Source organism: Macaca nemestrina, chromosome 7, assembly GCF_043159975.1.
Source record: "Macaca nemestrina isolate mMacNem1 chromosome 7, mMacNem.hap1, whole genome shotgun sequence".
Taxonomy (NCBI): domain Eukaryota; kingdom Metazoa; phylum Chordata; class Mammalia; order Primates; family Cercopithecidae; genus Macaca; species Macaca nemestrina.
Genome location: NC_092131.1, coordinates 52,387,821 through 52,402,494, shown reverse-complemented (window position 1 = coordinate 52,402,494; position 14,674 = coordinate 52,387,821). Strand labels below are relative to the sequence as shown.

The 14,674-nt window shown below is 34.3% G+C and overlaps 1 protein-coding gene across 19 annotated transcripts in view; it reads left to right on the top strand.

The window, feature by feature from the left end:
* The window catches only part of LOC105473588 (kinectin 1), a 160,346-nt gene that overhangs the window by 71,743 nt on the left and 73,929 nt on the right, over nt 1-14,674 (top strand). For 11 of the 19 annotated variants that reach the window (XM_071100127.1, XM_071100128.1, XM_071100124.1 and 8 more), the window contains 9 exons: nt 205-242; nt 1,159-1,249; nt 1,326-1,394; nt 1,870-1,907; nt 4,347-4,437; nt 6,830-6,898; nt 7,950-7,987; nt 9,774-9,864; nt 12,211-12,297. In XM_071100127.1, coding sequence (XP_070956228.1) covers nt 205-242; nt 1,159-1,249; nt 1,326-1,394; nt 1,870-1,907; nt 4,347-4,437; nt 6,830-6,898; nt 7,950-7,987; nt 9,774-9,864; nt 12,211-12,297 — 612 coding nt within the window. The remainder of the gene's footprint in view (nt 1-204; nt 243-1,158; nt 1,250-1,325; nt 1,395-1,869; nt 1,908-4,346; nt 4,438-6,829; nt 6,899-7,949; nt 7,988-9,773; nt 9,865-12,210; nt 12,298-14,674) is intronic. The other 8 variants (XM_071100132.1, XM_071100129.1, XM_071100130.1 and 5 more) reach the window with 1 other exon arrangement.

Below are 14,674 nucleotides of genomic sequence, written 5' to 3'. Positions count from 1 at the left end.
CTTGTCCCTCCCCCTTATTTTTAGTTTATTAATTTTTGTGTTACTGGAGTCAAGAGGAGGTAAACTCAAACACATCTCATTTTGTCATGAAAAATTTAGCTAGTTTCTTTGTAATTTGAAATGTACACATTATAAAGACTTACAAAGCTTAATAAGTTAAATCGAAAGGATTATTAATAGATTTTTCTGTCCTTTGTATTTCAGTTATCTATCACTTCCCAAGTTCAGGAGCTTCAGAACTTGTAAGTACCATTTATCTCATTTCCTTTTACTATTTCTTTTTCATGAGTTAAATAGAAGTATAATGAAAATTATAGCTTCTTGATTTCAAGTGGTGTTTTAGAAAATACAAAAATACTAATTATCTCAAAACTCCTAAGGGCCCTAAGTTTCTTATTTGGCTTTAACCTGTAAGTTATTTTGTGGGAAGGAGGTAGGAAGTCTTTTCATGATTTATAATCTGAATATAACCTCAAATTGAGATGTTGCTCTTTGCCTATTTTAATAGCCATGTGAAATTGGTATCTTTCACATCCAGAACAATCATAGTAAGTTTTCCAAATTTGTTTGTATAGACTTAAACAAGGTGATACAGGGTTGAGGTAGAGCTAAAATAACTTACTCATATCTGGATATTCAGTGATAGAATGATTTTCCTTAATCATCCTGTACTTCCTGATTTGATTGTCTCCAAAATCTTATATGCCTTTTTTTTTTTTTTTTTTGAGATGGAGTCTCGCTCTGTTGCCCAGGCTGGAGTGCAGTGGTGCGATCTTGGCTCACTGCAAGCTTCACCTCCCGGGTTCAAGTGATTGTCTTGCCTCAGCCTCCTGAGTAGCTAGGACTACAGGCATGCATCTCCACGCCCGGCTAATTTTTTGTATTTTTGGTAGAGACAGGGTTTCACCGTGTTAGCCAGGATGGTCTTGATCTCCTGACCTCATGGTCCGCCCGCTTCGGCCTTCCATGGTGTTGGGATTACAGGCGTGAGCCACCGCGCCCAGCCTTGTATACCTTTATACTTGTTAAGTTTTAGTTTATTTTAATCAGCTGGACTGTGAGTACTACCCAAAATATACTTTTTTCAGTGTCTTAAGATTTTTGCTTTTTATGGTCATGTAACATTTTCATTTAGAGTTCTAATTAATTTATTATCAGATTAAAAGGAAAAGAGGAACAGATGAATACCATGAAGGCTGTTTTAGAAGAGAAAGAGAAAGACCTAGCCAATACAGGGAAGTGGTTACAGGTGAGAAGTTAAAAACAATAAAAAATAGCCTTTTTATACTTGACTGTCAATTTAATTTATACCTATTCTTTTTAAGGATCTTCAAGAAGAAAATGAATCTTTAAAAGCACATGTTCAGGAAGTAGCACAACATAACTTGAAAGAGGTATAGTATAAACAAATTACCAGCATGTTACATAAGGAATGAGAAATCTTTGTTTAAGGTATTAGAAAGTCAAGATGTTAATATGTTCTGAGTTTCTTTGCCAGAAAAATTATGTTGTACCATGGTTCTGTTGTTGTTTAAATAAGTTAACTTTTATTTCTGGCGAATCATACTTAACTGCTTAATCTGTCAACCTGAGCCTACAAGCATTTCCTTATCTCTGCCTTTTCAAATAGACTCTTAGCTCATTCTTAACTATCTGTTTAAAGTATTAGTCTTTAATCTTTTAAGAAATAAGTATTAAAAATTGTTTAATAAAACTCATTCTGTCCTTGCTTTATAAATGGCCCAATCTTAAATTTACTGCATGTAATTATGTTTTTTTTTTTTTTTTATTGGTGGGTGATTCTATATATGTGTCGTAGCACCTTTTTTTTTTTAATGTTAGCATTAAAAATGTGATTCTGTTTCTCAGGTGTCTTCTGCATCACAGTTTGAAGAACTTGAGATTGTGTAAGTATGCTCTAAGACAGCATTTTGAAGAGAAGCAAACGTCTCATTATTTTCCAGAGTGTATTCGAATATAATGATGGGTTTCCTGTACATGATTAACTTTATTGTTAAGTGGAAATTATAATCCAGAGGCAAATAGGCTAAGTCTCTGTTGGGTAAAATAAAGGTTATAAATGCTTTCAGATACCTGGATTCTTTATCCTTTCCAAATCCATCAAACTCATTTTTTCAATTATTCTTTCTGCAAATATAGACTGGTTTTAAGTTATTTTTTAAAACAAAGTATGCAATTATTATAGAGATTAAACTTATTTCAAATGAAAATTAGTATTTGAAAGTGTTAGTAACATCTCTGAATTAACCAGAAGATAATTTTAGCCATAATCTTGATAATGAATTTTAAACCTTTCTATAATTTTAATTTATTTATAGGGAAAATGGAACTTGTCATCCTGTGCTGAATAGGAAAAATACTGAATCTAGTCAGCATAAGAGGCGTCAGTTTTTGTAGATATTAATCTTAGAAAATGTTTTATTCTAGAGAGTCTGTTGTCTTAAGCTACAGCAGGTTACAGTGGTGAGAAGGGGTATCTGGACCTGATCCTTTTGGCCCCCTTTAAAATTGCTCTTAACAAATTTTTCTTGGTGATACCATTACTCTTTATTGATATTTGTTTTAAAGAAGTGTCCCCTTTTAAACTGTCAAGATATTGAGTATATTTATTAGGTTATTATCTTTTTAAAAACAAGGGAGATTACTCTGTTTTTGGAAGATTGCTCGTTTGTACAATGATTGTTTGTCTTTTGGCTATTGTGTAACTGTCAAGGTGCTTATCTCTTATTTGCTTGGAAAGCTTAGGGCAGCATTTCTGGCCTATTTATAGTAGGGATATGTAGACCATTAAAGTAGGTAATTTTAGGTATATTTCTGCCTTACATTTTTTTTTTTTGCCATTTTCTTTTTTAAATTAATAGATTTTATTTTTTGTGGTGGAGCAGTTTTTATATTTATAGGAAAAAATGAGAGAAATACAGTTTCCATATACTCTTCCCAATTCTCCCTACTGTTAACATCTTGTATTAGCATGGTACATTTGTTACAACTGATGAGCCAGTAGCAGTATATTGTTATCGTTGTTATTAACTGAAGTTCATAGTTTCCATTAGGATCACTCTCTGTGGGTTTTAACCAACGTATAATGGCATGTATCCATCATTACAGTATCATACAAAACAGTTTTACTGCCTTAAAAATCTCCTGTGTTTTACCTGTGCATCCCTCCCTCCCTTCCTCCATACCTCTGCAGCACCCCCCCAACCAATGACCTTACTGTCTTCAGAGTTTTACCTTTTCCAGAATATCATAGTTGAAATCATACAGTATATGGCTTTTCTGGATTGACTCTTTTCTTTTCTCTTTTCTTGGAACAGAGTCTTTCTCTGTGGCCCAGGCTGGAGTGTGATCATGGCTCACTGCAGCCAGGACATCCTGGGCTCAAGTGATCCTCCCACCTCAGCCTTTTGAGTAGCTGGGACTACAGGCACATGCCACCATGCCTGGCTAATTTTTTAGAGACAGGATGTCCCTGTGTTGCCCAGGCTGGTCTTGATATCCTGGACTTGAGTGATCCTCCCACCTTGGCCTCCCAAAATGCTGGGATTACAGGTGTGAGCCACCATGCTCAGCCTTGGATTGGCTTCTTTTACTTAGCAATATGTATTTAAGTTTTTCCCTTTTTATATATTTATCTCACTCTTGATGTATGCTGTTTTGTCATTTTTTCATATAGATTTATAAGCATCTTGAAATTCTAGATCAAGGTGCGGTAAAAATAAGTGTTCAGCTCAACGAATACTTGAGACTCTATTATGTGCTTTCTGGCATTGGGGATACTGAAATGGATAAGATTTCCTATCCTGAGGAAACTGTTAAACAGATCATTTTGATGGTGGTGTTATGCTATAGGTCTATTGCTTAGGATGACCAGGGCAATTGAGATTCACTTGGGCTAGATAAAGATTTACATCTGCATTGGGTAAGGGAAAAACAGATTAAATTATCCATAGCATCTCTTCAGTACAAAGGTTATACATATTTCATAATTTCCAGGGTCAGCAAATTATGACTGAGATTCTTAGGGCAAAATTCCTTGCTTTTTAAGTGGTAATTTTTGCAACAATTAGATAAAATATAGTTTTGTTCTTAGTTTTTGTTTTAGAGTTTCTTCCTAGATAAAGCCACATTTGCTTAAGAAATGTTAAGTATGACTGAGTGATCCTAGAAATATCTTTTAAAACAAACTTCTAAGTTGATATAATATGGGGGAAAAAAGCTGGTTTGTATTGTTTCTGCCATCTTTTTTATTAGGAGTGATATTGGAGTCTGGTTTTCTTTTTTTATGTACTTTAGTAAATGTAGATATTTGTAAAAAATTCTAGGTTGAAAGAAAAGGAAAATGAATTGAAGAGGGTAGAAGCCATGCTAAAAGAGAGGGAGAGTGATCTTTCTAGCAAAACAAAGCTGTTACAGGTGAATATGGTGACTTAAAATTAATTATTTTGTAAATTATTGTCTTTGCATGCTTTAAAATAATTTTTAACTGCTGCCAAAAAATAGAGTACAGAATGAATCTCCCTCCCACCCAGATACTAGGTCTCATTATTGGCATATTTTTTGAGTAAGTACCCATGCATAAAATGTGTGTATGTGTGTATACTTGCTTATAAAATACTCTGTTGAACTATACTAACTTGTGTATTTTGCTTCCTTCACAATTAACAGTGTTTTCAAGATCTTTCCATATAAAGCACATTTCTGCCCTAACTTTTAATAGTTTTATGATATTGGATGATTATATCATCATCTTCTATTTTTATTTTTGAGACAGAGTCTCGCTGTGTTGCTCAGGCTGGAGTACAGTGGCGTGATCTCGGCTCACTGCAACCTCTGCCTCCTGTATTCAAGCAATTCTGCCTCAGCCTCCAAAGTAGCTGGGACTATAGGCGTGCACCACTATGCCCAGCTACTTTTTGTATCTTTTGGTAGAGATGGGGTTTCAGCATGTTGGCCAGGCTGGTCTCGAACTCCTGACCTCAGGTGATCTGCCCGCCTCGGCCTTCCAAAGTGCTGGGATTATAGGCGTGAGCCACTGTACCCAGCATATATCACTTATATAACCAATCCCGGCTGATGGGTACCTAGATTATTTAGGGCTGTTTTTTTCTGCACAAACAATGCAGCAGTGAATATCCTTGCACACGTTTTGAATAGTGTATCTGTATCCTAGAAGTGAAATTCTGGATCAAGGCTTATGTCGGTTTTTTGTTTGTTGAAAGAGATAATTAAATAGAAAATCAGTATCTTCTCACCTTCATGCAGTTAGTATTCAAATTAGTTACAGAACATTGATTTGAAGTAGTAGCAAATTTGTAGATACCTACATTGTCTTGGATTAATCTTGCTCACATTACATGCTTCAAAGTTTGAGTCTGTCACATTCCTTCTCCCTCTCATGTAGGTTCATTTTAAATTTTGTTAGACAGTGCTAAATAGACCTCCAAAAGTGTTTTTACTAATTGACACTCTCACCAACTAAGGGCCATTTCCCCTTCTTCCGTTCCAACATTGACAAGGGTAAAAATATTTGATATTATACTTGAAAGATGGTAAGATTATTTTTAATTTGCATTTGATTGTGAGAGAAGTTAAGCATTTTTCATATGTTCAAGCCATTTTTATATGAATTGTCCTTTAATTTTTCCCACATTTTTTCCACTGGGTTGACTCTTTTACTAATTTGTAAGGTCTTTTTTATGTAATAAAGGAAATTAAATAACCTTTTGTTATTATACGAGGTGATTTATTTTCCCCATTTTTTCTTCTGACTTCATTTGTGAAGGGGAAAAACCTTTTTGGGAAATTTGAAACTTTTATGTACTCAAATACAAGTAATTTCCAGAGTTTTAAGTCTTGGGAAGAAAGATGTCTCTCTACGATCATAAAAATACATTCATCAGGGTGTGGTACGTTCACACTAGTAATCCCACCCAGCACCTTGGGAGGCCGTGGCAGGTGGATCTCTTGAGGTCGGGGGTTCGAGACCAAACATGGCCAATATGATGAAACCCCGACTCTACTAAAATAATATAAAAATTAGCCAGGCATGGTGGCAGGTGCCTGTAGTCCCAGCTACTCGGGAAGCTGAGACAGGAGAATCACTTGAACCCGGGAGACAGAGGCTGCAGTGAGCCATGATTACAACACTGCACTCCAGCCTGGGTGACACAGCGAGACTCCATCAAAAAAAAAAACAAAAACATTTTCTTCTAATATGTTTATAATTCTTTTTGTTTGTTTAGGTTATTTCATGTAACTTATATCAGTAAGCTGTAACAATAACATTGTAACCATTAAAAAGAGAAGGCTAGCCACATTGCTAAATAATCCATCATAACAATAGTGATTCTGTTCCCCAGGGGACATTTGCCAATATCTGAAGACATTTTTGGGTGTTACAGCTGGGGCAGCGGGGCTGGGGCATCTAGTAGATGGGTGCCATGGATGCTTCTAAATGTCTGGCAGTGCATAGGATAAACCCCCGACAGCAAAGAAAAGTATCAAGCCCAAAATGTTACTGGAGTTGAGGTTGATTTGAAATGTCACTTCATACTAAATTCTTAGAGCTATTTGGGTATATTTCTGGATTCTATTTTGTTCCATTGAGACATGCAAACTCTGCTGCTAGTACTAATATAAATACTCTAATTTCATCATATGTTTTAATATAGAGCTTATTACACACTTTAAAATTATTGCTATTTTGGAATTTTTCTAGCTTGTATGATCTGTTTCTAGCTTGTATGATCTAAGTTTATGTGGAAAAAAATGTTTAGATACTGATGTTTAATTTTTATTTAATTAGGATGTACAAGATGAAAACAAATTGTTTAAGTCCCAAATTGAACAGCTTAAACAACAAAACTACCAACAGGTAGGTACTATTAGATGTCTTGCCTTTCACTTAGGTGGCAAAAAAATTATATAACCAGTGACATATAAGTATTTTTGCCATTTCTGCATTTTTATTGAGAATAAAGTATGTTTTATTTATGTTTATCAAATTTTATATAAAAAAGCAACTTGCTATGTCATATCCAAAGTAAAACAAATCTATAATTTATAATGTATACACAAATAATATTATTGCCTGTACTCCAGCTCTGTTTTGTATCTGTGTGTTTTCTGATCCTAGAATTCTTAGCAAGTCAGTTTAAATACTGTAGCGGTTGGCTTAAAGATGTGTGTACACACACTGTCTTCCCAAATGAAACATTGGTAACTGGAGAGAAACTAACAAGTGTATCATAAGTGATAGTGTACTAGTATTTAAAAGAGGTTTTCAAGTTATAATTCTGCTTGGTAAAAACCAAAATGTGTTTTTATAAAAGATGCTACCCAAAATAGCCTTTAAATTAATTTATGAATGTATATGGATAGACTTGATAGTATTTTGAGAAACAAATAAATTGGAGTCCTTGCAAACAAGAAGCTTGAGAGATTATTGTCACCAAGGAATAAATACCATATATGAAGGGCTGTGTACCTTTGCATGTTGATGTATAATTAACTTTTTGTTAAACGTGAGGAAACATAACTTATCTTAGTTTTTCTTTTGATTTCATTTCTGTTTTTTTTTTTTTTTAACTTGGAAGCTTAACATTTTTATGTAGTCAAATATGAATTGTGCAGTTTGAAAATTTAAGATATGCTTCCATACACATAGTGGGAAATTGATAAATACTTACTAAATGAAGAGTTTAAGTATGCTGCAACAGTGAAGATTGGATTTAGCATTCAATACATTTTACAGATTTGTACATGTTTTTATTAAAATTATTTGATTAAAGTCAGGGTGACTTTTATATGAAATATATGCTATTTTTACTTTTGTTGTTTTCTTAATTTATATCTGAGAAAAGCTTCAATATTTTTAAGTCTCCTGAAAAGTTTTGTTTTGAAATAACATTTAACTCTTTTGATAGGCATCTTCTTTTCCCCCTCATGAAGAATTATTAAAAGTGTAAGTAATAAGTTTGATTCACAGTATATAAAGTAGTGACTATTTTTATGTGATAAACCGTTCTCAAATAAGCAGTTTAGTGTAACTGCAAATGGCACCTGATTTTTACAGTTCTATTTGGATATCTTGAATTACAGTTTAGAGTTGAGCGGTACCTTTGGCTAAGATGCTTTTTTTATAGTACTTGGATTTGAATATTTTGTTGAGGGAGATGTTTGTTTTTGTTTTTTTAGGCATTCAGATCAAGTTAAACTATGCTTTGCAGGGTTTTCTAAATCACCTTCTATTATCTCAATTATCTTACTGGGTCTTCTTCTAGGTGTGATTGTGTAATTGAATGATGCAAATTTTGGCTTAGCTTCATTTTTTAAAGAAATTTTAGGTTAGATGTGGTAGCTCACACCTGTAATCCCAACACTTGGGGAGACTGAGGCGGGAGGATTGCTGAGCCCAGGGGTTTGAGATCAGCGTGGGCAACATAGTCAGACCTTGTCTCTACAAAAAGTTTAGAAATTCCGGGTGTGGTGGCATGCACCTGTGGTTCCAACTACTCCAGAGGCTGAAGTGGGAGGGTCTTTTGAGCCCAGGAAGTTCACACCGTTGCACTCCAGCCTGGCACCAAGAAAAAAAAATATATATGTAGTCTTTATGATTGTGTTTCTTAAGGAGATTTTTTTTTTAACTGATACATTTTTCTTGTTAGCCTGTAATTTTCTCTGTGAGGCTACATTTAAGGTCATTTCACATAAGTTAGTGTGTTTCAACATGTTAAAATGTCAACCACATTAAGTATATTAATAGATGATGTAAGTGATCTATCATCGGGAAAATTGTTAATTTTTTTTTTTTTTTTAAATCTAAATGTTTTTCCATCTTGGTTTACAGAGTTGCTTGTTTACTAGGTTAGAATTATTGACTGTTAAATCGAATCTTGAGTTTGACTATATAGAGCAAAGGTTGGCAAACATTTTCTGTAAAGGCCTTGATAGCATTTTAGGCCTGTGGGACACATAGGTCTGTTTTATACATGTGTATATATATGTGTATATGTGTGTACATGTATATATAAAACAACACTTTTAAAATGTAGAAACAGCTCTTGGTTCGAGGACCTACAGAAACAGACTGTGGAGTGGGCCCATAGCCTTAGTTTGCCAGCTTCTTATATAGACACTGATTCTAAGCGAAGAGCTATTTGTTATTTAACTTTCTACTCCAGCCACTCTCAACTATAACAGAATCAAATTATGAATCTTTGCCATTGCATTCTGCGTTTCTGGGAAACAGTAGCAGAAAAAAACATGAATGCTGAGATTGGTATGAAAATGGCAAGAAAACACTGAGCTCACTTTAATATTATACTTTTGTTGTGGGTTAGCCATTTAAAGTTATAACTGATTTCATTGCCCTCTGGGAAGAAAAATATTTAAGGGACTGCTTCTACATCCGTTTTAACTCCTCTGAAAATAGCTACTGTGTACTGACCCAAGTAAAAATATAAATAGCTACAACAGTTAATATATTCATAAACTGTTTCTTAGGGAATGAGATTTCTCTTTAGCACAAGCCTAAGCGTACCATATTAGGTATAAAAACTTAGAAATCATTTCTGAAATTCATAGGATGGGCTTTCTATGTTAAACAGTAGGTAGACTCTTTAATGTACTTTTCAAGGTACCATTTCTTGATATTCTTATTTTGTAGTAACAAATGTTGATAGGTAGGGATCTGAGTTGTATTACTGTTTACCTAAAATCTTGCTACACGTATTCATGTTCTGGTTTAGAATTTCAGAAAGAGAGAAAGAGATAAGTGGTCTCTGGAATGAGTTAGATTCTTTGAAGGATGCAGTTGAACACCAAAGGAAGAAAAACAATGTAAGTAAATCTTAATCAGAATGAAGCTTTTCTTTTTATTACTTTAACACTGAAATATGGTCCAGGAATTTTTTTTAATCTACTTTTACTTTAGATTTCTTAATCTTTGTGAGAAAGTACTATTTTCCGTGTGTAGTTTTTCGGGGGGTGGGGCATTATTGGAGAACAGTTTTTTTAAAATAAGTGAAAAGACGAATTCTTATTCTTATAAATATTTAAATGTTAAGTTATAATTATTACACCTTTAGTTATTTTTAAAAACTAAAAGTGCAGTTGACTTTTTGTGGAACTTTTATTTGGAAAACATGTTTTTCAGCTTGGTATTTTAAAATCAAAGATATTTCCTCTTAGATTGGGCTGGCCTTTTTGTAAACCAAAAGTAATACCAGTATTCAAACCCAGTATACTCAGTAATGAGGTCTTTTGAAAGCCTTCTGGTTTTTTTTTTTTTTTTTTTAAAGACAGGGTCTTCCTCTGTCGCCCAGGCTGGAAGTAGCATGAACTCGGCTCACTGCAACCTCTGCCTGCTGGGTTCAGGTGATTCTCCTGCCTTACCCTCCTGAGTAGCTGGAATTACAGGTGTGCACCACCATACCCAGCTAATTTTTTTTGTATTTTTAGTAGAGATAGGATTTTACCATGTTGGCCAGGCTGGTCTCGAACTCCTGACCTCAAGTGATCCACCTGCCTCGGCCTCCCAAAGTGCTGGGATTATAGGTGTGAGCCATGGCACCTGGCCAGAACCTCTCATTTTTAACTGAGAGGTGGTTCAAATTTTGGTAATTAAGTGTGTTAGAGGCCATAGAACCTAACTATGTTTATACTAGAAAGGGGAGGGATAGTGCTTTCAGAAATATGAATCTTAATAACTTACTGAGTAGACAAATAATGAATTTAGTAGAATTTCTTAAATTTTCTCATACCAGAGGACAACACCTATAAAGTAGAGTCCAAGCATTCTTGCTAGAGAAGAAATTTTTGTACACTGTACTGTGATTGCTAACACTTGAGCAAGGGTAAACTGTTACTGAAATCTAAGGGAGTATTGCTAGTAAATGGATGTGTGTTTTCTATTTTTCAAAGTTTGCATTAAATTCTTAATTTAACAAGTTGACATTTTCTTGTACCCCTGAGTTTGTCAAAATTAGGTACATGAATTGCCGCTTGTGTGTTGGTATAACACTACTAACAGCATTGCTTAGCCACAAAACTTGAGGTGAACTTGCCGATATACTGCTAACATCTTAACTGTGTTTTATTATTGGGATTCTGAGATAAGGAGGGCATGGTAATGCAGCAGCAGCAGCATCAGCAGCAGCAGCGCTGGAGACACTGAACCCGTGTGAAAAGAGCCAGGACACTGGAGGCCAGCAGATAGCAGTGTCAGTCTTTCCTTTTAGTTCTGCCACTTCATTTTCTGTGTGTACTTGGCTCAGTTTCCTAACTCACTTGAGCTGTGGTTTCCCTATCTATAGAATGAGAATAAATACCTCATGCGGTTGTTGTAACGATGAGAATTTGTGAACTGCCAAGTACAGTGGTTGGCATATATTAAGTAATAAATGGTGATTATTGGCTTTTTATTTTTTGTTGTTGGTTTTTATCTGTTTAGATTTCTCATTCTGGAAAAAAGACTGAAATATAGAAGATTATATTTATATTTGTGAATGAAATGTTGTTAAAATCCAGATCTCTCAATTTTTAATAACCTCTGTCTCCTCCAAGAGAATCTATTTTATAGCCTTCCAGCCTTCCCCTTTTCTTTGATCAACTAGCTATACAATTCATGTAAGGTTGTTTTGTGGCATGAATGTTAGGCCATGCCAAGAAAGACATAGAACACAGTGGGTTACTATGGGATTCCTAGGTAGATTTGAAAAATGTTAATTGTATTAAAACATAGAGAAAAAAATGTTACACTGCAGTGGAAAGTCCTATGAGTGTTATTGGGCCTTGTTTAAACATCAGATGAAAAGCTTTTTGTAATACTTCTATATTTGCTCTGTCTTTAATCTTCTAATGTTCGATGTACCTGAAATTATGTATGTATTCTTGGTTTGTGTCTTTACTTTTGAATGCTTTCTTCTTTGTCACATGTGCATAGTAGTTATTTTAAAAGCTGGCCTATTTGGTATATATACTAAAACATGGAAAGTGGGCGTCTTTATTTTCTCATTCAAACTTCTGAACATTGTTTTTTATTTTTTTGCTAATATGCATATTTTCCCATTGAAATAATTTTGCAGTAACCAGCATTTAAATGCAGTGCAAAATACTGATGAAGTAAAAAAGCAAAAATCTTTCAATAATGGATAAACTGAAATCATTCTTTCTAAAAATGATTAGGACCTTCGGGAGAAAAACTGGGAAGCAATGGAAGCATTGGCATCAACTGAAAAAATGCTGCAGGACAAAGTGAACAAGACTTCCAAGGTTGTAATGCTAACTCCTAGAAACAATCCACTGAACAGAGAAAATCTGCAGCTTGTCTTAAAATCAGACTAAACTTTAGCATTTACTTTTACTGCAATTTAAATATAAAATCTCCTTGTCCACATTTATCATCTCTATCATCTCTGCTTTTTTCATCTACTCCTTGAAGCTTTAATTTTGGGCATGCTGATTTGTTGTGATTACCTGATTGTTTGGGCTTTGTTGAGCACAACTTTAAGCTGAAGAGTCTCAGAAGACTGATGTTAACCTCTTGTCAGACAATATGCGCCTTTTGGGTTGGTTAAGATAACTTTCATGAAAACTTTGAACCAAAGAAATCTAGGTGAATTAACGAACACATTTGAATATGTAGGATGTGCCATAAACTAGGTGTTTTGGAGGGCACACCAAGATGTCACAGATAAGGTAGAAAAATGTTAAAAGTCTTAAATACAGGAAAGGCATCAACTTTCGGTATGTTGCTGGGAATGATTCCTTAGAGGTGGTGGACTGAAACTTCATATATTACTGGATAGCAGTGACATATATGGCATGTTTAGATGAAATATTACTGTCAAGGGATAATTCTCTTGACCAGAGTATGTGAAGTACTCTTGAAATATATAGCCCCCTTTGTCTTCAGAACAATGGAGGACATTCTCCTTGAGCTCAAGTTGTACCATTGAGTGTGAAGATTTCTAATGAATTGTCATAGAGAGGTTGTTTTTAAAGATTGAAAAAATTGAATCTGCCAGTCCAGTCAAGTATTTTGAAAATTCCTGCCAAAAATAAATGTGAAACAGGGGTATTGAATTTTGCAGATAGGTAAATGAAGGAACCTACATGATTCATTTTAGCACTGTGAAAATATTTTGTGTGCCACGGTACTCTATTGAATCTTTAATATAAGTCTTAGTGACACCTGAAGGAATTTTTAAGTATAAAATAGTTCTGTAATTTTTTTTTTTTTTTAGCAAGTATACGTTTATAGTTATATTTCCTATAGCTTAGTGGATTTGTGTTTAACTACATCCCTATTCATCTAGCCGTAATTTTCAGTAAAGCTTAAATTCGAGATAGCTGGGAGGTATATTGGGACCACAGAGTAGGAAAATCTAGGTCAGATAGGACGTTTCATTGGGACATTTCATTATTTCATTGGGAGTGGTTGCAATTGTACAGTCATTTCTGTTAGGGTTTTAGTGTGGTTTCTGGTTGTTTCTATTACTTTGTTTTTGATGGTTAAGAGCCACCTTTTTGGTTTTATTTTGTTAGTGAGACTGGGTGTCTGGGTGCTTATCATGCCATTCCTACAAGAAGTTACATGCTACTTGCCATAGGCATTTTTGCATTTTATGATTCTAAAAGAAAGCTAGAATTCTTGTGCATGATGCCTTCTTGCATAGCTAAAGATCTGCAGAGAATAGAATAGAAAGTCTTCTATATTTCAATGGAATTTAGACAGTCCTTAGATAGCATAGGTGAGAGAGATGTTGATTGACCCAGTGCTGTAAATTATGTTGTGATGAGAAGGAACTATGTGAAACACTTTCAGTATTTTAACTAGAAATAAGTTATGGTCAGCTTACCTAAAATGTAAAGAGGATGATATATGCTGTCTTTACAGGATTATTTTTAAAGGCTAAATACTCTTGAGGAGCTACTGAAAAAGACTTGTATACATTTCATTTAAAGATAGTATGCAAATTATAGTTCAGTTTCAATATTAGATCTTTCCCAGATGTTAAAGTGGAATGGAAATTGCTATCTATAACCAAACTACTATGTCAGATGAAAACTTCTTAGATAAAATTGTTGATACCAAATAAAAGTAACTTCCCATGTTTGTGGCTCTTGGTTATGTTAGACACTTTGTTCTTTTAGTCTGTTTTTTTCCTGGGAAAGTTTTCAAAAAGCTGTTCCTCATTGTTTCTTTTGCTAACCGGTTTTCTTTAAAGATCACTGCTTTGGTCAAATGATAAGAATTACCTCTTAATATCCTTGAAGTAGCATTAATTATTTTCCTTATTTTATGTAGTTAGGTATATTCCTGAAAATTAGTGGACTTCATTGAATTATTGAAAATACCCTATTAAAACACCTATTGTAAAAATCTGCTGATCTTTAATTAACAGCTTTTTGTGTGTATGGAAAATGGCAAAATCTGCAGCTGTTTATTGTGTAAATTTTCATATGATTAGATTTTCTAAAATTGAAGTGTGTAGACCTTAAATCAGTGATAGATTTCAAATTTCACATCTAAATGTTGGGGGAAAGATATGGTTGAGAAGTTTCTAGCTTGCTTGCCTTCCTGTCACCTGTTGAACTTTGTGACTGTTGTTTTTAGATGATTTTCTTGGCTTGGTTTAGATGTGCA